This window comes from Daucus carota, chromosome 3 (assembly GCF_001625215.2).
Source record: "Daucus carota subsp. sativus chromosome 3, DH1 v3.0, whole genome shotgun sequence".
NCBI lineage: Eukaryota > Viridiplantae > Streptophyta > Magnoliopsida > Apiales > Apiaceae > Daucus > Daucus carota.
The window spans coordinates 54,582,555-54,607,384 of record NC_030383.2 but is presented as its reverse complement, the minus strand read 5'-3'; the positions used below and the strand labels follow the sequence as shown (position 1 = coordinate 54,607,384).

Genomic DNA, 24,830 nt, shown 5'->3' with positions numbered 1-24,830 from the left:
AAAAATATTTAAATCACATAATAATAATTATAATATAAAATACATTTATAAATATAATCTAATACGAGTTGGCGTCACATATTCTACTTAAAATAATTTAAAATTTGATAGAAAGAATTTAATAATTTGGGATGATACATACAATTTTAATTTATTATTTATAACTTAAATTTTTTCACACCATTTAAAATATATTTTAAAAATTTATAAATAATTAAAAAGCTCCCGTGCCTTGCACGGGCTGTAAGCTATTGTATCGAAACAATCCTAATTTGTATTTTTTTGGAGTCCGCTTGGGGTCCGATTTCGTCGGGTATTACCTTGTTTGTACTGGACCGGACGTAGAAAAGTGTGTGAGAACTGAGAAGTCTGGCTGCGAACTCCTGAGACAATGGCCCAAGAAGATCTTCGCCGAACTCTCCTTCTGTAAGCTGCTTATACTTCTGTTCCCATTTAGTACAGTGTTATTCTCAGAAAAACACTCACACTCATTATATTCTATTTACTTTTCAGTTTGTGTGATAAACTTGGAGAATCAATATCGAAAACAAAGTATAAACCACCAGAAGGTTCAAATGTTTCAATTAAATCAGCTCTGGAGATTCTTTTACCTCGAAACGACAACGTTTCGGACACCTCCAAAACCCTAATCTGTGAAATTAGGAATTTTAGTTTATTATGTGCTGCATTAGCTTCCTCACAAGTTTCAACGTCTGAACATCTTTTGTGGATCCCTAATTCACTCGCAATTGCTTCAATTTCGGCGTTTCAAGAGCTTGCGAAAGGTTTTTGTAGCACTTGTAATGCGGAAAGTTTGAGGAATGTGAGTGGACTTGGTTTGGACTTGTCGTTGTTGTCCGATGAGCAGAAATTGGTTGTGGAGTTGATGCCTCAAGTTATGCCTTTGCTTAAAGATAAGGTTAATGAGAGCTCAGTTGATAAGTCTGATGACGCTGATGAGATAACTGCTGCTTCGGCTAGAGCACCGGTTGCTTATGCTATTGTAGCTTCTTATCAGTTGAGATGGTTTGTTACCCAGGTATTGCAATCATTCTAGTAATTTTTTGATTAGAACTTAGGGAAAATTTTATAGTTTGATGTATATTGTGACAGGTAGAATACCCTAGTTTGGGAAAGTTGTGCGCTTTGGTGATTCCGTGTTGTCTAACAGCTTTGGATCACTGGTCGCCTGAAGTGAAGGTGAACAAAATTGAGTGTCTATGCTTTCTTTGACCTTATGTTGCCTACTGTATATTATGTTTTATTATGGATGTGTGGCAATTGGTAGATGAGAGTAATTAATTTGATGTTGTAATGCATATTCAGTCTAATTGAGCTTGGATAATACCAATTATGTTTAATGGAACTAGTTCTTCTCAAATATGTGTTTAGAGAGTGATATGGAAATGAAGTCATATTTCGTTAAAGACGATAAAAGAATACTATAGGAGTATATAACTCCACTTAACTTATATAAAATGGTTATATATAAATACTCTCAATTTTTCTTTATATACTTCCCAGTGGCACTAATTGTTAACCAAGTCAAATTTGAATAAACTACGTCTGTAATTAGAAAGCCTTGAACAAGGCTGAAGTTTATGTAGAATCAATATTCATGAGCTTGATCTGCAGTTTTCTGCAAAGCTTAATGTGTACTTTTAATTATTAATTTCATCATTTTCTCCTTTTGGATCTAAAAGTTTTTTCTAACGGTTTCCAACGCCAGTTAGTAAGTTCTCATATTCTTCCGCTATAAAATCTGGACACAGCACACTTGTGTTTGTATACCTATTAAGCTGATTTAAAGTTACATTTAGCCGAAGCCATTGTCAAGGTATACTAGATTAGCAAATTTCTTTACATATAAGAAGCTGAATTTTCTGATGAGTTAAAACTGGATTAAGATAATTTATTAAGTGATTAGTTTACTTTGGAATTACTATATCTTTTGCTCTAGACATCTGTCAACAATCAGTGCCTCTTATTTCTGTAGGGGCAAGGCATGATTAGCTTTATCCATCTTGCCAAAAATGTGAATGCTGCTGAGTTTGGTTTGTATGAAGATGTAATCCTTGATGCCTGTTGTCAAAATGTTGCCTCAACTGATGAGATATGGGACAATGTTGTTGAGATGTCGGTGCTTCTGGTGACATGTTTACAGAGAAATAATCCCCGTAGCTCCTGGTAATTATTAATTTGCATATAGTTTAGCATTTTATTTTTCTGTCGAATTTGGTCAAGTTGTTTACAGTTGAAGTAAAGTTTAACCTGGTACTTAATTAGTAATATGTAATGCAATTAATATTCAAATATCCTCTAGGTCTAGGCACAAGTATCTTTAAATTATATTGTTTTAGTGTTGTGTATAAAGTGTAAACCTAGCTTTGTTTGTTTGCATGGATTATAATATTGTACCCAGGCAATAGGATCCTATAACCGCTAGTCTATCTAATACTTTTAAATAGATTGATTAGATGTTTATTTTGAAGAGGTTTTAGATGTTTCAATGTGTACACTATTTTAAACTTTGTAGATAAACATAGCATGCTTAAAAACACTCTAATATTAATTGTTATATGAACAAGTAATATGCTTGATACTTGAGAACAGTAGAACACAAATACATTGTGAAGCGAGAGTAATCAGTGATATATTAGTATGGAAGTTGTCAAGGCCCAATGTGAAGGTACAATGGATATGATTGGTTTAGTGGATTATAGTGTGAGGTTGTTATTGTCTAAAACACGGTTTATTTTCAACTTCTCACAATATTGAGTTGAATTAAATGTGTCCCTTTTGTATGAGTAATTTATTATCCGCTGCTGCCACCACTAGTAATTCAAAGTGATTTTGATGAAAATGAAAATTTTGCAAAAATCAAAGGACAGACAGTGCAATCAAAGTTTCTTCTCAAATATAAAACCATACTCCCTCCATCCCCCTGGATACTATACATTGGGGGACAGGGACGCGGCACGCACTTTAATGCTCCTGTAAAATGTAGTTGTATAATTTATTTTTAAGATTTTCTTTTTCTGAATTAAAGTTTGGATCTTAAATTTTTATTCAGAAAAAAAATTCTTAAAAACAAATTACAGAACTATATTTTACAAGAGCATTGGAATGCGTGTCGAGTAGTTGAAAAGAAACGTATAGAATTAAATGGGACAGAGGGAGTAGGTTGTTTACAAGGATTATAATCTTTGTAATTTCACAATTTCTTTAATTTTGCCATATCTGATCTGTTACATATTTCCATGGACTACTCTTTTGATCATCTTAGCTCATTGTGGAGGAAAAATTAATATCATTTAGAGGGGCCCTAAATGAAGATAAAGTGATAAGATTTAGTAATTTAGACAATCGAACTTTTTTAAAAGTTAATTAAAATAAAATGAGAGTGAATTCTACATAGTTTGGATTTATAATAATCATTGATAAAAATAAGTTCAGAGATCAGCCCCTTGTCTCTGTGTTTTCACATCGAGAATTATTTGCAATGGATAAGAAGTTCAGAACAATACATGGTTCCTTGGTCTTTGCTTCTGTAGCTAATTGCAGCAGCTTCTTTTTTTTTTGTCAAGTTAATTGCAGCTTTTTAGTAGCATTAATTCTTTTTATAGGTATGAAAAGCTTCTAAATGAGATGTTGAGTCATCTAGAAAGACAACCAAGAAATAGGGAGCGCCGTATCTCGTGGCTTAAGCACATTGACCCTCTTTTTAATAGCGTGGGTCTTGTATTGTTGGCTCATTTTAGACGCATATTTCCTCTCTTTTTCAAGTGGATGCATGCAGATGATGATGAAACTGTTCTCCTGGTAATGGTCAATTATGTGCTAAATTTAAACTTCTGTTGCCTGAGCCTAAGGATGATGAAGTGTTAGTAATATGACATTACATGTAGTTGTCACAATTAGGTTTGAGAGTTTAATTGGAATTAAAAATGTTTGATGGACCTTTGATATGTTCTTGTGAAATTGTACAGAAATGGATTTTAACCGTTGCAACTTTTTGTTGCTGGCAGTTAGTTATCTGCCTTAGGTTATTCCTAGCAAACAACCGTTATTTTCAAGCTAGAACTGTTTCAAACTTATTCGTCTCTGTTTTTTGGCCTTTTAAGTTATACCTCCACATGGGATAATCAGTATGTATTTATGCCCGTTTTACTTATATTTATCACTGAAAGAATATATATAAGTGAAACAAGATACTTTAACACTTTCTTAAGATTGAGAGTAGACATTATTGTTAACCTCAGTTCAACAATGATTCTTTTCCCGATGCAAAGACGTGTATCTGAAAATGCTTCATCTATAAATAAAGATGGTGTTTAACTTGTGCTTTGGCCTTCTCACATCCCTGTACATAAAAATGTTACTGCATTATGTTAACTGCGTTGTTCCAAAATTTTAAACTGTTTGATCACATGCGTAACTTAGTATGAATTTGACAGTAGTTTAAATTGCTGTTTTGTACACAAAAAACTACAAATTTTTATTGTATGAATGTAGGTTCTTGATCGGATCACATTAGTGATAAAGTTAACATGGATAAGGAATTCGCCTCATTTTGAAAGGTAAAATCTTTTAGTACTGTTACTTCTGTTTCTGTTATTTTTATTATGTTATACTTCCTCCGTCCCACCCATTTCTTTACAGTTTTTTTTCACTACTTGGCACACATTTTAAGGCGTATATAAAATATAGTTTCATAACTTATTTTTTAAATTTTCTTTTTCTGTATAAAAGTTTAATTTTCATAACATTAAACTTTTATTCAGAAGGAAAAAATAATAATTTATAAAAGTATATATATCTATAGGAGTCTTAAAATGTGCGCCAAACCCTTCCCTTCCAATATAAACAATTGGAGGGGGCTGAGGGAGTATGTTATTCCCTGCTAAGTTTAGGTTTTATATAAAGGCCGCATAGAAAGTTCAAATTTTTTGTTAATATATCTTGGGCAGGGAGAAGGAGAGAATACAATTGTCATATTTTTATCGCATCTCCATCTGCTTATTGGTGTATTTCACTATATTAACTGATTATCGATTATAGACCTTTTCCCTTATCTGCTTGTGAAGTGGTTGAGAAATATACAGTTCTGTTCTCTTCTGCTATAAGCATAATCATAAAGATGATGTTTCTCCCAGATTAGTTGATGAGTTGATCAGTTTATACAAGGAGGCAGCACTGAAAATTGAACGTGAAGCAATTAGGACACGAGTTCTGCAGATACTGATCTTGCTTCATCAGTAAGTGCATACAGTAGTAACTTATGAAGTTCAGTATACTCGGTGTTAAGTTTTCATTTTGTTTTACCTAATTAATATTTTCTGTGATTTTGAATCTCAGATGCAAGGGCCCACAGTTTGAAGGAGTTTGGAACAAACACAAGGATGATCCAAACTTGACAGCACTCAGTTCATCCTTTAATGAAAATTGCTCGACATTGGTACAAGTCTGAAACATAATTCTAATAAAAGAACCTGTAAATTGTATTCGAGAGCAACTACTAATGTTTAGGCCCGTAAAGATTATAATTTTAGGTAGATTAGGAAAAACTGTGTAACGGTGAACATAATTTGTTTCATCATGTATGGAAATCTTCTTACCGAACGGCAGCAAATATGTTCAACATGTTGAAGATCTTTTTGCAACAGTGGTTACTTTAAAGTTTGAGACATACATACCTTGTTGGGTAAGAGATTCAAACATGTTTTTAACCAGCACTTGTCAAAAAGCTTGCACCTTGCTGTAAATAATAGAACCATGCGAGCTTTGAATAGCACATTTGCGACCTGAAATGAACTAATCTATCAAATCTGAGCATGTAAATGATTCAAGTCCGTTAAAGTAGCCTGAAAAGCTTTGGATTTAGCTTTGAATGGTACTACAAGATTAACTAAGAAAAAACTATATAAATCTCTACTTTAATATTTGGGTTGGGTCTGTGTTATTGTTACTTCCAAGTTTCGAGTAAGGGGATTGCTGTTGATCAACTCACATCATAAATTCCTAATTATCAGGTTGCATATGCAATCTTTACAAGATTTTAATTATTTTTCCTGACGAATAAAATTAAATTGTTTTTTAGAAGACATTACCATCATTCCATCTATCATTAAAGAATTCCAGAATGAGTGATTTTTTTGTTGAAAGATACACTAATCTCATGCATTTTCATCAAAAATCTAAGTTAATGTCATCCAACATTTTCATCATAAATCTAAGTTAATGTCATCTAAAGAGAAAAAAAAAACTGTTTTGCATCATACGTATGACAAGGATCCAAAATATGCATAATGGCGAGAAAATATTTGATTAGAAAATAAAAATCACATAAAATGCAATTTACCTCAGAAAGTTGAGTAAATCAAAAGTAACAGACGGTCAAAATCCGCACTCATTCTCGTTTCTCACCTCATTAATATTGGCGGGAACTCCCTGTATCTATCTTGTATCTATTTCCCGCCAAAACCTTCCCTCCATTAATCTACACACATATAACACCACAACACACGCTTTCATCCACACCCCGCCACATAGAACCACAAAAAAAATCATACCCAGGTAGCAGATTTGCAATTCAAACCAACCAAGAATGCTGGAGCTAAGATTAGTACAGGGGGGTTTGCTCAAGAAAGTTCTTGAATCAATCAAAGACCTCGTGAATGACGCTAATTTTGATTGCTCGGCATCTGGGTTTTCTCTACAAGCCATGGATTCGAGTCACGTGGCGCTCGTGGCGCTGCTTCTCCGGTCAGAGGGGTTTGAGCATTATCGATGTGATCGGAACATTTCAATGGGGATGAACTTGGGGAATATGGCTAAGATGTTGAGGTGTGCTGGGAATGATGACATTGTTACGATGAAAGCTGATGATGATGGTGATGTTATCACTTTTATGTTCGAAAGCCCGAGTATGGATTATTTTTCTTTTGCACTGTGTTTTTGATAGTTCTTGAATTTTTAGAGTTTCTTGAATTTTTTTACTTGTTTAGTTTTTTGTTGTTAATTTACTTGCATTTTATGGTTTTGTTTGGTTGGAAATCAGAAAATATTTAACAAGAAGATATTGTAGTTTATCCCCACAATTTGGTTCATTTTTTTTTAATATTGTAGATGATAGAATTAACTTAAATTTTAAAAACTGTTTATGCACTCTGTTTCGGGTGTTATTGCATTTGTTCTTCTAGTATCTCTTGAAGTAGTCGGTCTGTTTTAGTGGTGATTAGAGTCCTTTAGCTTGACTGTGGCCTCTACTAAATTTGTAGTTTATTCTTGTATCATCTGTCATCGTTTTTGTTTATTAGCAAAACCGTAGAAGTTTGATATCGGCATTCTTAGCTTTTGTATCGTGATTTCAATAATGTATTCTCTGCTCACAATTATATGACGTTTCAGAGAATTTAGAATGGTCCTAAATAACTAGTCTTGCAAGTTGTGGGCTAAGTTTTATCTCTTAGTTGATCTGATTTTTAATTATTGTGTTTTGTTGTTTGGTTTGAATTCCTCAAATGAAGCTCAAGACAAGATTTCTGATTTTGAGATGAAGCTGATGGATATTGATAGTGAGCATCTAGGGATTCCAGAATCTGAATATGAAGCTATTGTGAGGATGCCATCCGCTGAATTTGCAAGGATCTGCAAAGATCTGAGTACCATTGGTGATACTGGTACTGTTATTGAATATCATGCTATAAAAACCATTATTTCTTTTTGTGCTTATTATCTGTTCTTGGCTTTTTTAAGTATACAAGATATGGAAAACTAATAATGGGTAATCTGCTCTTGTTAGTTGTGATATCCGTGACGAAGGAAGGTGTGAAGTTCTCCACACGAGGTGATATTGGGACTGCAAATATTGTTTGCAGGCAGAACACTTCTGTGGACAAGGTTTGTTCTTTTCTTCTCCTAAGTCTGTTGAATTCTTTATATGATTAGCCTTGACTAGGGCACTGATCAGTATGTTTGCTGTTGGTTTGCATTTGTTTAGCCAGAAGATGCTACTATTATTGAGATGCAAGAAACAGTCTCACTGACTTTTGCACTGAGGTATATGAATTCTTTTACAAAGGCAACTCCTCTGGCAAATCAAGTGACCATCAGCCTATCATCTGAACTTCCAGTGGTGGTTGAGTACAAAATCGCAGAGATGGGCTACATCAGATATTATTTGGCTCCAAAAATTGAAGAGGAGGACGAGGCTGCAAATTATGCACAGCCTGCACAAAACTCTGCTGCAGCTGCCACATCAAACAATGGAACTAAGAAAAATGAGGGTAATAACAAAGTTGATTCCAAGAAAAGGGTGATAAAGAGTGAATTTATTGATGACAGTGAGGATGCAACAGATGCGCAACCTCAGGCTAAGGCTAAAACAAAAACCGAAGCTGGAGCTGATGATGACGTTGAAGTAATGGACACCAAGCCGAAGACTGAAACTGATGATGGCGATGAAGTAATGGAAATTAAGCCAAAGACTGAAAGCAATGGTGAAGTGGAAGTTATGGATATTGAGTAGTTTTCCAGCTGAACATTATCATTTCTATTACTAGTAATTTTCTTAAGTAGTAACTAAAAAAACCTTTTTAGTGAAGCTAATAGCTAAGTTCTAGGTGATGTCTATTGTCATATTGTGTAGTCTATATGACCCTTTGGGAGCTAGATCTGCTAGGCACGGCATATATGATGCTTATATTCTAACTCAAGTTTGTAGAAAGCTTCTAGTTCAGCCTTTTCCAGTCAGTGCTGTTAACTTATGATTATTTAGCTCTTTTCAGTTGCATAATTCATCTTTCTTATTCAGTCTGATTTTTCAGTTTGCAAGTGAAAACTGCATTCTTTTCCCTTCTAAATGTTGTCTAGACCACTAAAATCTACATGTTAGAGACCAATGTAAATGTTGCAGCATATACCAAGTTAAATAAACCCAGTTAAATGGCAGGTTCTGATGTAGGTGGTTGTGATGGATAGCCTCTACTGAACGTGTTGTTTCATTAATACTTCTTGGCCAATGAAAAATGAAAATACAATTATCAATGAAAAATAATTATTTAACTAAATATTAAAACAATGTGGTCGTTGAGGTCAAAAACTAGAATTTTTCTTTAGTAGTTGAATGACCTGCTTATCATGTTGCCTCGAATCATGCCCGGATAAAGCATTCTGCGGTCCCAAATCTGGGTCCCAAAATTTAGTCTTACTCAAATATATGACTAAAAACTCGAAACAGTCAGCAAATCAGGACAACGGCAAAAGTCTTAAATTAAATAATTGATCAATAAGAATCTTTGATGACATGCTGTATAGGGCCTATTCTACAATCCTTTTCTGAAAGAATAAGGGAAAAAAAAACAAAATTAAAGGGGTAAAGGGCAAGGACAGAAAATCTAGCTGGTAAAAACAGAGAATATGAAAGTTTATTATATTATCTAGCCTAGGTAATGTAGTGGCACTTAAAGGTTACAAGGGGGGAATGGTCTCGAAGGTCGCAGCGATGACTTGTAACTAGAAGGCAAAAGAAGGGATCCAAGCAGCTAATCCATAACCTGCTTCAAGTTGGTTGCCTAATACTCAGAACTCAAAAGACACAAGGTAGTTCAAAGATGGAGCAGAAATTCTTCAAGACTATTTCTTTTCTATTTGCTGCGCTTCTTCGCTTGGCTATAGAGGATAACCCCAATTACTGTAAGTGTATAACCGAGCATTCCTGTAACTGATACAGGATTTTTGAAAATCAATATAGAGACCACTACAGCCACTGCTCCTTTTGCATTTCCAAGGACCTGAAAGAACGACACTGAAGTTAATAACGTGGAAGGTACCCCCGAATACATAATTCTGGGTTTCCAAGGACCTGGAAAGCACTCAGCACACTGCACTCAATAAAATTTAAGCTACATTTCAAAGTTGTCCACCATTCAAATTGATGTTAACAGATTAGAAAGATATCATTTTCATCCCAATTATCAAGCCACCAAGAATTTCAAAAGGTCAAGTAATTCCCATCATCATGAACCATTTAAAATTTCACTGTCATTATCTTTCTCATGTTAAGTTCATCATTTTTTGCAATTTTAATTCCCAAAATTATTTCAATCATCAAATTTCCCTTGTAAAGAAATGTATAGTATGTTCTGCTCGTCTGATCTCTCAGTTAAGAACCAATATTCGAGAAATGAGAGAGCACACTAGTAGAATTTTTATATTGATTAATTTCAACAACTATATATTATAACAAGGGAGACCTACTAATCAAGCTGATCCACTAAATATAGAAACTCATCAACAAATTCCTAACTCATAGTCCTACACATAATGCACTAAATTGTTCCCTATCAAGGGAACCTTTTCCTTAATCATAGATCCTAAGCATAGCTAAAACAAGGGTTTTAAAGCTATCAGAAAGTAAATAGTGTGTTCAGGCTTTCTGTGTGCACTGAACAAAAAACTGAAAAGAGGAGATTTACATGGATAGAAGAGGACATGTATATGCATAGATATCTGTACAACTTCTCTGCCTAGTACTTTAGTTTTTCCACGTTATAATAATAAATCATTGACAACTTGCCAGGAGTTTCTATATGATCAGACAATCTTTACGGATCAATAAACTAGTCCAGATAACAAAACAACAAATTAAACAGTAAACTGAAGTTTGGTGGGTGATACCTGGAGAGTTAGAGCACTGGTGTGTTTTGTGACCAAGAAGTTGGTCAAGTTCACAAAATATGCAAGCGCGGAATTGAATAGAAGGTACCAGACGATCTTGATGTCATCTTTAGCAAGAGCTAGTGTGATACCAACCACATTTTGTTCCATATAAAGTGTCGCAGGAAGTAGTAGTACAACAGCTATAGGAGCCATGTACAAAAGAAGATTCATAGAATTCAGCTTCTCCCTAAAAAAATAACAGACATATCAAGATGCAGTGCCACTGTAGCTACTAGCTAGTAAACACCAAGCATTGAAGAAACAAAAACTGTTATCCTCCATGTATAATCCAAGCATTGAAAAGAAACAAAAACTGTTATCCTCCAAGTATAATCCATGTCACAGACCAAACACCTTACCCTTCAGAAGAAAGCAAAATTCCCTGAAGCACTGATTTGAGAGCTCTGGCAGCTGTAGCACCGACACACATTACAAATCCAAAGAGATGGAAACTTGGTTCCCCCTAAAATTGTGAAATATAATAATGTAAAAAGCATTAGAATCTAAATTATATAATAATAACAACCTCAGTCATTCTAGCTTAGAGCAATATGCCAATCTCAAAATTCACTGCATATGCTACATTCCAGTTAAGATTACATAAAACTTTACAAGTCTTAAAAACCATGTGTTTTAACAGAATGAACTAAGATGATTCCCATTAAATCACACATTAAGCTTGTTTAGTTTTCAATTTTTCAGTATTAATCAAAAGGAAATTTAGCTTAATCATTCCAAAATCTCACTCATTCAGTTGGTACTCTCACTATATTTTTTATGATTATGTTGAACACGCCAATATGAACTCACAATTGTAGCATATTTTATATGATCCATATCTTTGCATAAACTAAATCACCAAAAGCTATCAATATGCAGCACAAACTCGCAATATTCATTTGAGAACTAATTGAATTAAACCTTTCTAACAAATAAATACACACAATCAAAATTACAGAGAAAGAATTAGGATTCATACCCCACTAGCAATAATAACACCAGTAACAACCGGAATCAACGCGCCATAAACAAGCCAAGCCTCTCTTTTAAGCGTAATCATGTACGCAAACACAGCTGTAAAAAACGGTGTAGTAGCACCAATAGCCTGATTAAACGAAACAGGCAAATACCTAAGAGATATATTCCCACTAACAACAGACCCACAAAACACGAAACTAAGAGCAGTGATCTTGACAAATTGTGTTCGAGATCGAATCGTTTGCATCGGGACCATTTTCAACCAAGCAATAGCAATATAACTTAACAAAGAACAAGCAGTCATGTGACACATAGTCAAGAAAATTGGGTATTTAAAGCCATAATTGCTCAACAAATATTTGTTGAGCAACAAAACACCAATGTTTGATGAGTACCAAGATGCTACAAGTCCAATTGTAAACAATCTGCTTGAGCTCTTTGATGCTGACATGATTGTAAAGCTTTGATCTTTACAATATTTTTATCGTAGTTTTGATCTTTACAAGAAAGATTTGTTTTTTTTATGGTTCTAGGGTTTTGAAAATTGGGGGGATTAGGGGAGAATTGATCTGAAATTAGGGTTTGAAGAACGGAGTGACATTGTTGAATGTGGAGAGAGAGAATGAGATCCTGTGATTTGGGTTTTGAGAGAGAGAGAGAGAGAGTTGAGAGAGAAGCAAACTGCAATGGAGTCTGCTTAGTTTATTTAATTGGTGATTTTGTTGGTTTTATTTGGTTGTTTCTTCCTCAATAAATACTTAACTCTTTGACATGGGAAATTTATCGTACCGCGCACATGTAAGGTATAGGCATGTCAGACTATATAAAAATATAATAAAATAAAATAAATTATAGATGAAATGTCTGATTAAAAGTTCAACTTCTAGACTTTTGAATTAAAAGTAATTTATTTGTACCATTTATATAAGTAATTTAAAGTTAATATTTGATTTATAAGTTAATATCTAAATATTAAAATATTAGTATTTATTTTCATTTTTATAATTAAATTTATAAAAATAGAAAAAGTTTTAAAATTAATATTTTCTACTTACAATTTTTTTTACTTATAAATAATAATTTTTAAAATCAGTTAAACTGTCCATGTATATATTGTAATATTTATTTAAAGATTTTTTTAAATTTCAACGTCGGGTGTCCGAAAGTATCTCAAAATCTATTATCATCAAAATAAAATTATAAATTTTTAGTAACACAATCGTGAAATTCAGTAGTGTGCATATAAGAGTTAATCACTTTAATGATAAATAATCGTTTTCCCCTCTCGCATCATCATGATCGTGAACCATTCCCCCTTGCACGTATCGTGTGAGCCACAATGCCTGATCATGCTAGAATTACTAATAATTGTCTTACGAGTCATAATATAATCTTATGTTTATTCTCTGTCTTTAAAAAGTATTATTGTTATTAGAACAATTAGTTGAGATATTGAGCAGTAACAAATTATATATTACTCGTCGTTTTCTTAGGGGCCGTTTGTGTGAGTTTAAAATAAGTGCTTATTACTTAAAGTAAAAAAGTGAAGTGAATTTAGAAACAAGTTAAGACTTATAAGTGATAAAAGTATTTGGGAAATAAGTAGAAATCGTGAGACAAAAGCTAATAATCGTAGCTTATTTTAAGTACTTCTTGACTTCTTAAACAAACGGTACAAATAAGTGCTTCTAACTTATAATTCAGAAGCCGGATTTATAAACCCGTGCCAAACACCCACTTAGTAATCACAGCCTGACTGACAGGGCATGGAAAATCGTATGTTGAAAGCTGTATTTTGTTGACATACTACGACAAGTCAAAGAATAAAATTAGGTGCAAATTTTGGAAAATCTCTTTAAATTATTACACAATATTAAGCCATGTATAACTGTTGCCATCACCATGTGGTCCACGATTTTACATGTGGGTTATTTTCACTTTGCTAGAATCGAATGAATTTTGATTAGAAAAAAATTTATAAATTTTATTTTCAGTCATTACATCCTTACTATTTTAACTTAACTAGAATTCTAACCATTTGGTTCCAATTCTAGATCATACTTGTGATCTTTACCTCAAAAAATTTAAATTCATTCACATTCATTCACTATTATCTCATACTTTTTTTTTCTCTATAAAACTTTTATGTATTTTATATTTCATTCTCATCTTATTCCATTCATTTATACTTAGTCACTATTATTTCAATTTTTTTCTTTCTCCATAAAATTTCTATATAATTTTTGATTCTTTGTCCTCTCATTCTATTCCATCCAAATAAACACAGCCTAAGGTTGTGTTCACTTGGAATGAATGGAATGGAGGGAGAATGGAATGAATTTTGTACTCTAAAATGGTGTTCATCAAACAAAATGTATATAATTTTCATTCCTTCAATCATTCCAACCTTACTATTTTAACTATAACTCTAACCCACATGTTTTAGAAGGAATGCTCATTCCATTTGAACATCATGTTTCTTCACAATCTTTCTCACAAACAAATTAACTACATTCATATTTTGTCATCATTATCTCATATTTTCTTCTTTCTTCTTAAAACTCATATATAATTTTTCATTCCATTCTCCCCTCATTCCATTACATGAAGTGAACACAGCCTAAGTGTATTTAAGTAAACATAAGTGAACTGATAATTGCATTTTAACAATGCTAATTGTGATTAGGTATGTTCTGAAAAGTCAATATCAAGAATTGGCTCACAGCCTAACTCTTAATGCAGCTTCTTTTTTTTTTAAATCACATTAGTCAATCTCTGCCGTTAGTCGACTTTGAAATTAGAAGAATGTCCACTTATCTCAAGATGACATGTTGTTGGAGTTAGATTTATCGGAGGTTTTCGATAATCAGAGATTTTTAATCGTGTAACTGAATAATCGAAAAAACTATCTTATAAAGATTAATTTAGTGATTCTGTTTTTGATCAATCAGAAATTTTAAAACAGAACAAAAGATAGTGATGCTTTTGGATATTGTCTCTCTGTGTTTGCATAAATTTTACTTAATTTCAGTGTAGGATACACTCGATAATCTCGTGGTACCTGCAGAGACAGCTTATCGAAACTAACATGCAAAAAAATCATGTTTAAGGTCGCTTAAACATGTGAAGATCTATAGAGAAAAGCAAATGGATGGACTAATATGCAAGTAAAGCTACTCATTTTGCTCTGCAATTCTCAGTGTTCACTCAACTGATAGGCACTTCACCACATTCATGTGTCTTAGTTGTATGAAACACAACTATACCAAGAAATGTGTCATGTATGAAACACTTTACATGTGCATACTTGTTTTTCATATCTCAAGAAATGTGTAAAGGCAAAAATATACAAAACAAAAACCGTATATTGTTCAAGGTTACTTGTCGCCTTAACTTAAGACTCAGATTTCCCTTTTTCTAACTATACCAATCTAAGAAAAGGACTGAAAATGTGAGAACAAATAGGAAGAGCAAAAGAAACGTTCTGCTACTTGAATTCCGTTGTATGGCTTTGGAGAGTTCTTTGTTGCCAAGCTCTACATTTTTTGTTGCTTCAACTGCCTATAAGTAAACATGTAATGTAAAAATTAGGTCAAACAGGTGCATTAGATACACTAACAAAAAGTATAATTGACATGCTGAAGTACTGACCTGATCATACAAAAGCTCTATCTGTTGTGCCTGCTGCAACACATGTGTGGACATTAGGTGATTCAGTGCAGACATTTCTACCATTTTAGTTTCGGTTTGTTGAGCAGCATCTAAAAGACCGGATAGTTCGACCTATAGGTAATTCTGATTAGTAATTTAACAAGAAGACACAAGTGAGGACCTGGCAAGATGTAAAATATACTTGAGCATATATGTTACCCTTGAAAATTTAAAAAAGTTGCTTACCTGCAGTGCTCGTGTTTCATCATCCAAAAGTTGCTGCTGGATTCTCTTAGGCTCTGCTTGGATTTCACTAGGCTCTGCGACATCTGAATTGATATGCCCCCTCCCCTGATAGTCGTTATGCTTCATACTGTTTGTGGTATCTGTTGGAGCAACCTTTTTAACTTTCCGTCTTGGCATAGCTCGGTTAATAGTATCTTGGAAGCGAAAGGCTCTCAGCTGGTCGAATTGTGAAGTCACAACATGAAGTCGTTCACTTAATATCAACACCTGAATTCATGCAAAAAAACAAAGGACGTGCAGTTACATGCTAATGACTGCTAAAGAGAACAATGCCACTGCACTCAATGATGCTCCAACTCATTTTGCAGATGAGTTCTAGATCTGAATATTCGATCCCACAATATTATTATCTATAGTCGAGTTGATTACATTCAGCCATTGCTTGCCTGCGGGTAGCAGTCAAGACCAACAGTTACATGCCTAGCTCAATAATGCTTTCTTCATTAAACTAACCCCGACTGTCTACTGCATTACTGTAATCTAGAAGTCATCTCCTTGAACAACCATCCACACAAGATATTCTCTTATGACCGTGAAGCTTACACCAATGTTCTCATGTTGAAGTGTGACATGCATTGGGTTTCTAGACAATAATAGTGCACTCAAAAATCGTGGTAACCAGCCCAAAACTAAATTTCAATTTTATTTTGATTCAACTAACCCATAAACATGTTGCATACCCAATTACTCATGTTCCCATGCACAGATAATTTTATATTTGTATATTAAGAATTAAAGATTAGTACTAACAAGTTGTCAAACACCATAAAATCTGTTACCAAACACATTACACACAATTACTCATTTAAAATTATTATCAATGACATGTAGCATAAGCACTGCAAATAAGCAAGTTTTTATACTGATAAGGTTGTGAACATACCACACCATGTTTGTGAGCTACAGTATCAGTATTTGAGCTATCACCCCTAATACCCAGCCACCCCTTTGAATTTGCTTCATCATTACTAATGCCAGCTCTGAGTACGTCTATCTGTTCTTTGCATTCTTTGATAAAAATTGTAACCTGCATGGTTAATCAACTTAAATATGAATCAACATATTTTTGCATCAACTGTTGTTTTGCAGTTACAAGATACAATACCAAACTTATCACTTACGAACCAACAAGATTCATATATCCAGATTTTAGTGAATTTAATAAGCGCTAAATCTCTAAATAAGTCAAAACAACACACTAACAACTTTGCAGATCCAACCAATGCATGTTGGGGACATAATGTCGTTCGAAGACCATGGTCTAAGAATTCCGAATTACAGTGCATCTTAAAGCACTTGTACTTTCACTAACCCATACCTTAGCCCAGTGGTCAAGCAAGAAGACAGTCTTACGTTGGGAACACATTCAATATACGGTGACTAAATGAACCAACTAGGAAGTTATGCCTACACAGCTACACTAATCTGATTTTAGTATAAAATGTAGAAGAGTTCTACACAGTACACCAATCAATCTAATAGGCTCCCGTATAATATAATATTGTGTTTATAAATGTATATAAGTCTTTATACGTGCTTTTGTTAGTGTTCCTGGTACATAGTACTCAAGTAAACATACTAAGACTTAAAAATGCTCACCTTGGACGGATTCAAAACAGACTATGGTACAATTCTACAGACAAACATGAGAGCCAGTAAGTAAAATCACAATAGTATTACTGAGCAACCCAAAGGATCAGATAATTTGACTGACCACTTACCCCTAACACAAATGGTCGCCTGGTTTATTTTTGGTTTTCGTTACATAAAAAACTCATTACTAGGTTAACAAGCAGCCCTACATAAAGAACGGTTAAGGCCTTCTCAATTAAAATAAAGAACAGTCAGAGCTCTAAGACCCATATTAACTGGAGAGATTTCCCTCCACCCCCCTGACATTATAATAAACAAATCAAGTGAAAACATCTCATTTTCCATAAAGACTCAACTTAGGATTCTCTTACAAGTTATATATATATATATCAGATAAGAAGTAGAGAATCATATTAAATACAGACAGGTAGTCCTTAAGGTAGACTTTAAATTCTAATCTTACTTCATGCTCAATAGAATCTCTTTCCTGCTCAGTGGTACGGTGCATATCAACATAGTCCTTCTTATGTTTCATCAAGAACTGCTGTAATTCTCCAATGCTCTCAAGCTGACAAAATTTATAAAATTTTATATACAAGAGAATAGAGAGGGAAAGAATGAGCAGAATCTAAAATCAATTAAACATGCACCACATATTATCTTAAAAATAGCAAAGACAATTTATTCCGGCCAGTGAAAATTACTGTTTAACATCATTCAATTAACAAGAAAAGGGTAAATACGTCATCAATGGAACACACACTGAATGTATCTCTTTATATCAAACAAGGCAAAAAGTTGGGAAACATGGATTCACAATTTCACAAATAAAAAAAATAAAGACAATTTATTTTACATGGACTTCATACAAAATCATCTACCAGAGATGTGCCATGTCAATTCTAAGAGAAATTAAGCGACTAAAAAAGGATAACACTATATGCTATTTTTTAAGTAGGGACATGTGAACCCTTAGGGGAATGAATCGGTTCATGTAATTACCTATACTGTCCTCAAATAAAGGTACATTATTACTGCATGGTGTAAACTATAATTCTACACTCCCTTGTCAATTAAAAATTTGTATTGAGCAACAAGGTTGACATGGTAATATGGCGGGCGGTAGAAATGGTACCGTCTTCAGTGCAGCTTTGATAAAAGGTGATCTTTGCCGAGGCTTGTGCATAATGAAAGTTGCCATTACAGCTGCCATTTTTGGCTGTAGCAAATAAAGGGAAAGCAAAAAGGAATTAGGAATGTTCTAAATGTTAGGTATAAACTCAAGCAAAGTGACAATGTGCGATATGTACCCACATCAGCAAAAAGAAGAGAAAGATAACAAAGAATTACAACAAGAATATAGGTTAGCTCACTTTCAGTTTTTTTATACCTTAAAGTACGGAAGAGGGCGCACTCTCACACACATGAAGAAAATAATTGTTGATGTCTAGTTTAAATGTCATTTACATTAAGCACCGGATAATTAGCAAGTACTACTTATATCTCAAAAATACTTTTAAATCAACTAATATTACATCTAAGTAGCTATTCAAGGTTCTAGTAACTAGTACTACCAAATCATATTATCTGTTATCATACTGAATTTTACTAACATAACACCCATGTGGCTCATAAAACATTTAGTAGAGAGGTCAAAATTTGATGTAGGGGAGTTTTCATCGTGTTTTGAGACAAGATCATAATAAATAATAAATAGCAATAATGGCTTTCGCCTGACTACATGAGCATGCCGATGAGGATCACATGATCATATCAAATCATGAAAGCATTACAGTAGTGAAATATTGAAGAATATATATGGTGTGCTTAAAGCTGCATGATCACGTTTGTATTTATTAATATTTGTTTTTTCAATTAGGACTTCTTTTTATTTTTATTTTAAGGTTTCGTATCCCTGTATAAACAACATTACGATGTAACATATGATAATCTTTTTGATTGAATAAAACCCTGATTTATTTACCTGACATTGATTTTCTTTTTACGAGAATATGGTTGTGATTTTATTTTACCAAATGGCATAAGATCACCAAAAATATGTTGAATGCCTATTTAACAATCAGACAAGAAAAAAGGAAATCTAATTAAGCATATAAATACAAACCTCATCATACTCCAAGGATAAAGCTACCCTGTGGACGGCATCTTTAAAGTCTTCTGTTCTATCTCTGATTTTAGCCATTCCTTTTACATACAATTCCAAATCAGTCTCACACCACTCTTTCTTCGAGATTTGAAGAAACCTAACGTGAACTGTAAAACAAAAAGAGGTTAAGAAAAGTTTGTAGAAGGAAAGGTCTCGCAGAGCCATTGAACCACACATTAAAACTACAAGCCCTGAGATATGGAGGGGGGCAAAAGCTTGGATCCCCATCTTTTGTCAGAACTAATAATATACACTGTGAAAATTACAATTAAAAGATATGTGAAAGTGTTGTGTAGCATAGTTCTAAAGCTTTCAAATATTAATCTCAATCTGTTCTTTTAATGCCCCTAAATCCAATCCGCAAGACCCAAACTCAAGTTCTCACAATCACCCTATCTAGTAATTTACTGTAAATCAGACAGACATAATATTACAGCATCTAATTTGCATACCCAAATTTCTTTAAACAACTATAACACTGTCAGGATCTGGTGAGTTCCTGACCTAGTTTAGGGCTTCTTTTGGTGTTTTCTATTTGTATAAGTGCAGAACTAGGTAATTACAGAGTAATAACAGAGAATGGAGATGAGATCAGACAGAAATGGAGATGAGAAACAGAGTTTAGATGAGAAAAGCAAGAAAACCTAGAGAGAGAAAGTTGTTATAGAGAGAGAAGCAGAGAGAGAGAGTTTGGAGGCAAAAGCCAATTTTCATATTAAGCATAACAGGGAATGAAAGTTACACCAGTACTTATAGACCTACTAACACCACAGACTTGCATACTAATACATCACAGAATGACCAAAGTACCCTTACTACTATACTGTTGACTTGTTATACTAATGCTAGCACAAGTACTATACTGATACCAGTCCTGTCTTAACAAACACATACTTCTACCAACGTGCAAATGTATTGAGTCCTCTCTATCTTACTATACTTAATGTGGACACTATATTCCGGCCTTCAAACTTTATGGCTACTTGTAAAATCAATAATTTGTGAGAACTACTTCAGTAGCTTAATCATTCTAATCCAAATCCCATACCCCGTGACCCGTGTCTTGTCTCATATATTTTTTTTCTTGTACCTAAAGCTAGTAAAACCAATACTATATCAGAAAATCAACAACTTAATATAATTTTAACCATGTAATATAAATTGCAGTAAGAAACAAACATAATTCAAAAAAATTATAAAGCTGTCAAGGTTGAAGTGAGTGAAGCATTAAGGAAGGCGTCCTTTTGTTATTTGAATACCGAGGGAAAATCACCACAAAATTCTCAAGGCTTTATCCTTGAGGAGAAGGATTTTCCGAAAAAGTATGTATCCACTATAATGACCAACCAACCTGGTTATATTATTAATTCCTTGATAGCTAACCAAAGTTACATGAATTCATCTACCTTCAGTTGGGCATGGATATTGTTTGATCAAATACTTGAAGGGAATGCAATTATGTGGGCAGTGAGAACTTCTAATTGGAGAAATGATTGTTCAGAAACCATCGTGAATGCTCAAGAGAATAGAATAATATTGTCTGTTGTTCCGAGTGACATGTTGGTGATGCAGAATGTTCTAGAGCATGCAGCAACTGCAGTTACTTATGATTTGGATTGCATTGTTGGTGAGGAGGATGTATGTATATTTGATCCTGGCAGGTATGAGCAGAATAAGGAGTCGATGTGTATAATTACTAACGTGAACAAAGAAATGGTCGAGGACAAAGACATGAAACTAGATGAAATTATTGTGATGATTGTCATCTCAGCTTATGACCACCTGGGAGAACTGCAAGGACTGGTTAGGTTTGCTTGTAATCTCGAAAAATTAGTATACAGAAATATGCCAACCTGCAATGCTATTATGTTAAATATCAAACTCTCGGTATGTGATCATCAAATAATGGTGGACACTGATGGCCTGTCTAAGGATAAAAGCGTAATAGATCAGATTGCAAAGACCTTGAATGTCAAAGGAAAGCTTGTCAAGAATGCTTGTAACAAGTTAAAGCACTACATCTTTGCTGGGCTCAAGTATAAAGCTGAAAATATTACAAATGAGACAAAAGAGGCAGAACAAGTTCTGATTAAGAGTGATAAAGCGATGATGAAAACAGGGCAGGAAGATTGCAATGCACATTACAAGTTGGGTGAACAGAGTAGAGAAAAGGGCCCAGCATTCAAGTTGAACTGCATTTCCAATGATGTAGCTTGCAGGAAGAAATTCAAGAAGTACAAGCAAACAAAGAAATTGAAGATTTTATATGTCAGAGTTGTAGAGCATTTACATCATTGGGGACAAGGATGTTCTGAAGAGGGGAGCGTATGTCATGAATGGGCCAAATGCTATTGGGTCCGAGTTTGTTATTGAGCATTTGAGCCTGATTACAAAGTGGATTAAGAGTAAAAAGCTAGGCCCAAGAATAGTCACCCTCTTGCCGCAGTCTTGTACTATATATTGCACATTATGTCATTTTTACAATTATGGAATGAATGAATGGTTTCTATCTTTTATTTTCTCTGCATTTTTCCTTTCCAGTACTTCTTTTATGTTCAGTAGCTTAAATTGCTTGTTCTAGTTGTCAAGATCATGACAAAGCATGATTAAGACTTTATCCATAAATTTTCAAGGTATCAGAATAACAGTAATGGCAATCCAAGAAAAAGCAAAACAGAAGCTGAAGAGAAGCTTTAAAATCAAGAACATGCTCGAGATGAGACCATCAACAGTAAAAGGAGATCACCGAAACAAGTTGAGCATTTAAATAACCGAAAATGTGAAATCACCGAACACAACAGGTAAAAAATGTGTAATTTCGCAACATTTTAAACACAAACAAAAAAACAGATCGGGTTTAGAGTTTTACCAATTGTAAAAGCCCCAAATGAGGAGAGATGGTTTGGAGCCCCAATCGACGAACGGCGGCCACCTCTACTCTTCTTCTTTCCGGCGGCTCCTTCTTCTCGTTAGTCCAACTCCCCTGCTTCTCTACTGCTTTGTCTCCTTCTTTGCTGCTTTATTTTCTCTCATTGATTTCCTCCTCTATAGACTGATTTCTTTGATTTTTTGATTTCAGTGATTGTTCTATGGTGTATTGGTGTATCTGCTGGACTGCGATGCGTGTGTATATCTGTGTGTATGGTGAGATGGTGGTGGTATTGGGCCGGGCTTTTCTCACAAATAAATATGATCCGGTTCGCGGTCATAGTTTAATTCGGCAGTAACAGAAACCCCTTACATTTCCCTTTTTTTTTTTTTGTCATCAGAGTTAGTCCCTCCATCTCATACTCCCTCTTGTTTTTTAATACATGACATTTCACTTTTGACACACTCTTTTAAATGTTTTGACTGGATAGTTAAAAATAGGACTTTTTTTATACATATATATGTTTTTTATATATATTACACAAATAATGTCAAAACAAGTTCAATTTTCAAAAATACCTTCATTCTCTCTCCATTTTCAAAAATACGTTATTTCTGTTTTGAGTGTTTGAGCCCAATAAGAAGCCCATTCCCGCTGCATTCTCGCTCCGATCTCAGCTGCGTTTTTTCCTCACCTTCGCACTCTCAGCCGCGTTTCTTCCTCACCTCCGCACTCCGTCATCATCAACTAGCATCTAATCGCTTGAACAAGGTATAATCTCGGTTTTAAAGTTTCAATTCTAGTTGCATTCAGCTAATTCGATTTTGTAGATTTGAGTTAATTCGCTTTTGTATATTTTGAGCTAATTCGCTCGAACTAGCATCTAATAGTTGCGTTTTGTGTTGCTTACGATTCCAGATTTCAGTATGATTTTCAGCTTTGAGATTACAATAGTTTTGTAGATGTTGTTGTTGATTTCGTAAGTTTGTGTTTCACATATGTATATTTGAATGTCACTCTAAGTTGCAATTAAAGTTTATTCTTACTAAATTCATCATTGTTGTATATTGTTGTTATTAAAGTTTATTCTCCATTGTTGTATTTAGTTGCAAGTTGCAAATCGGTTGATTTCAGTTGCAATTGAGGTTTATTTTAGTTGACTAACCATGATTTATGAGATTATGAATTTCGCAACCAAAATAACATGAGAGTCATTTTTTACTTATGTTTTAATTTTGATTAGTGGTTGCTGTTGAGCTTGGTACTTTTGAGTTGCAATTCATGTTGATTCAATAGTGGTCTTTGTGATTAAGTTATATTGCATCCCAACTAACATGTTAATTCAGTTGTTTCTGAAGTTGATTTAGTTGCTGATTTAGGATTTAGTTGGTTTTGTTTAGGTGGCCCCACAAGGGCACTCATTGAAGTTGCATAGAGTGTTGCTACATTGTTTAATCAACATTATAATTCTTTATGCACACAGAGACCATTATGAACTACATTGTTTGCTCTATATTGTTGAATTTGGTTGATTGCAGTTGCAATTGGCTATTGGCCATTATCAACATTATGAACTACATTGCAGTTGCATTGAAGTTACATTATGAACTACATTGTTTGATGGTACCTTTCTAAAATCAGCTCATAGAGGTACATTATTGGGGTAGCAACTCAAACTTAACATCCAACGTTGCTGAATCTTTAAATTCTGTAATCATAGCAATTCCAGAACTCCCAATTTGTACTATTCTATAGAGTTTGCGTGCTTTGATCCAAAAATGGAGTTGGAGCAATAGAAATATAGCAAATGCAACTTTGACAAGACTGACCAATAAGTTCGAAGATATGTTGAAAGATAATTACCTATACTCCATTAATTTGATGGTAAGACTTTAAATTTTAGATTTTCTAAATATAATGATTATTGAGAGGCACTGACTTATCTATTCATATGTTTTACAGGTGCATCCGACAAATGATGTTTTGTTTGAAGTTCACAATGGTGATAGAAAAGCTATAGTTGATATTGGTTCGAGAACCTGCACATGCAATAGATTTCAGCTGGACCAACTTCGTTGTGCTCATGCAATTGTTGTTTTACAAAAGGCTAATCATGATCCATATGATTACTGTTCACCATATTTCACAAAGCTTAAGGAAGCAATGATACATGCATATGAAGAGACAGTGTTCCTTGTTGGTCACGAAGACGCGTGGAAAGTACCCGAAAATATCAAATCAATGGCACTATATCCTCCACAAGGACGAGTAAGAGTGGGCAGGCAAAAAAAAAGAAGATGCAAAGCTTCTTGGGAGATAAATGCAAAACAGCGTGAACAAGTCAAATGCGGGAGTTGAAATTAGTATGGACATAATAGGAGAACTTGTCGAAATCCTCCACTTAGAGTTGCTTGAATTAGTTAGTATACATTGATTGTTTTTTCTCAAACAAAGGCAAAATTGTCGTTTTATAGTACACGGAATAGAACTACTAGTTTTATATATTTGACTCTGAGGTTAAGGTATCAAGTGACTTTCAGTTAC

At 34.0% G+C, this 24,830-nt stretch overlaps 4 protein-coding genes across 6 annotated transcripts; 2 read left to right on the top strand and 2 right to left on the bottom strand.

Annotated features, from left to right (window-relative positions):
- Positions 1 to 257: 257 nt before the first annotated feature.
- LOC108210971 (uncharacterized protein At2g39910) lies at positions 258 to 5,622 on the top strand. 3 transcript variants are annotated; one of them, XR_010290104.1, is made up of 8 exons: positions 258 to 426; positions 514 to 1,039; positions 1,114 to 1,200; positions 1,997 to 2,187; positions 3,627 to 3,822; positions 4,516 to 4,580; positions 5,162 to 5,258; positions 5,359 to 5,386. XR_010290104.1 is itself a non-coding variant. In XM_064089452.1 (8 exons), exons 1-8 carry the CDS (start codon positions 392 to 394, stop codon positions 5,415 to 5,417), a joined length of 1,254 nt encoding a protein of 417 aa, XP_063945522.1. In that variant the 5' UTR covers positions 258 to 391; the 3' UTR covers positions 5,418 to 5,622. The 3 variants fall into 3 exon arrangements, 2 of the variants coding, with proteins under 2 accessions (XP_063945522.1, XP_017237924.1); XM_064089452.1 differs by having other exon boundaries at positions 5,157 to 5,258; positions 5,366 to 5,622; XM_017382435.2 differs by having other exon boundaries at positions 260 to 426; positions 5,157 to 5,258; positions 5,359 to 5,622.
- Positions 5,623 to 6,522: 900 nt separating this feature from the next.
- On the top strand, positions 6,523 to 8,623 carry LOC108211889 (proliferating cell nuclear antigen large form). Its single transcript, XM_017383601.2, has 4 exons — positions 6,523 to 6,926; positions 7,530 to 7,682; positions 7,805 to 7,902; positions 8,003 to 8,623. The coding sequence occupies exons 1-4, from the start codon at positions 6,608 to 6,610 to the stop codon at positions 8,528 to 8,530; spliced, it is 1,098 nt and encodes a 365-aa protein (XP_017239090.1). The 5' UTR covers positions 6,523 to 6,607; the 3' UTR covers positions 8,531 to 8,623.
- A 626-nt stretch (positions 8,624 to 9,249) lies between these two features.
- Positions 9,250 to 12,492, bottom strand: LOC108210670 (probable sugar phosphate/phosphate translocator At3g11320). Its single transcript, XM_017382052.2, has 4 exons — positions 11,702 to 12,492; positions 11,082 to 11,185; positions 10,681 to 10,909; positions 9,250 to 9,794 (listed from the first exon to the last, which is right to left on the bottom strand). Exons 1-4 carry the CDS (start codon positions 12,149 to 12,151, stop codon positions 9,648 to 9,650), a joined length of 930 nt encoding a protein of 309 aa, XP_017237541.1. The 5' UTR covers positions 12,152 to 12,492; the 3' UTR covers positions 9,250 to 9,647.
- A 2,453-nt stretch (positions 12,493 to 14,945) lies between these two features.
- Positions 14,946 to 22,598, bottom strand: LOC108210800 (syntaxin-81). Its single transcript, XM_017382216.2, has 8 exons — positions 22,287 to 22,598; positions 19,376 to 19,524; positions 18,386 to 18,469; positions 17,714 to 17,818; positions 16,541 to 16,684; positions 15,598 to 15,864; positions 15,352 to 15,483; positions 14,946 to 15,261 (listed from the first exon to the last, which is right to left on the bottom strand). Exons 2-8 carry the CDS (start codon positions 19,451 to 19,453, stop codon positions 15,118 to 15,120), a joined length of 954 nt encoding a protein of 317 aa, XP_017237705.1. The 5' UTR covers positions 19,454 to 19,524; positions 22,287 to 22,598; the 3' UTR covers positions 14,946 to 15,117.
- Positions 22,599 to 24,830: the final 2,232 nt, after the last annotated feature.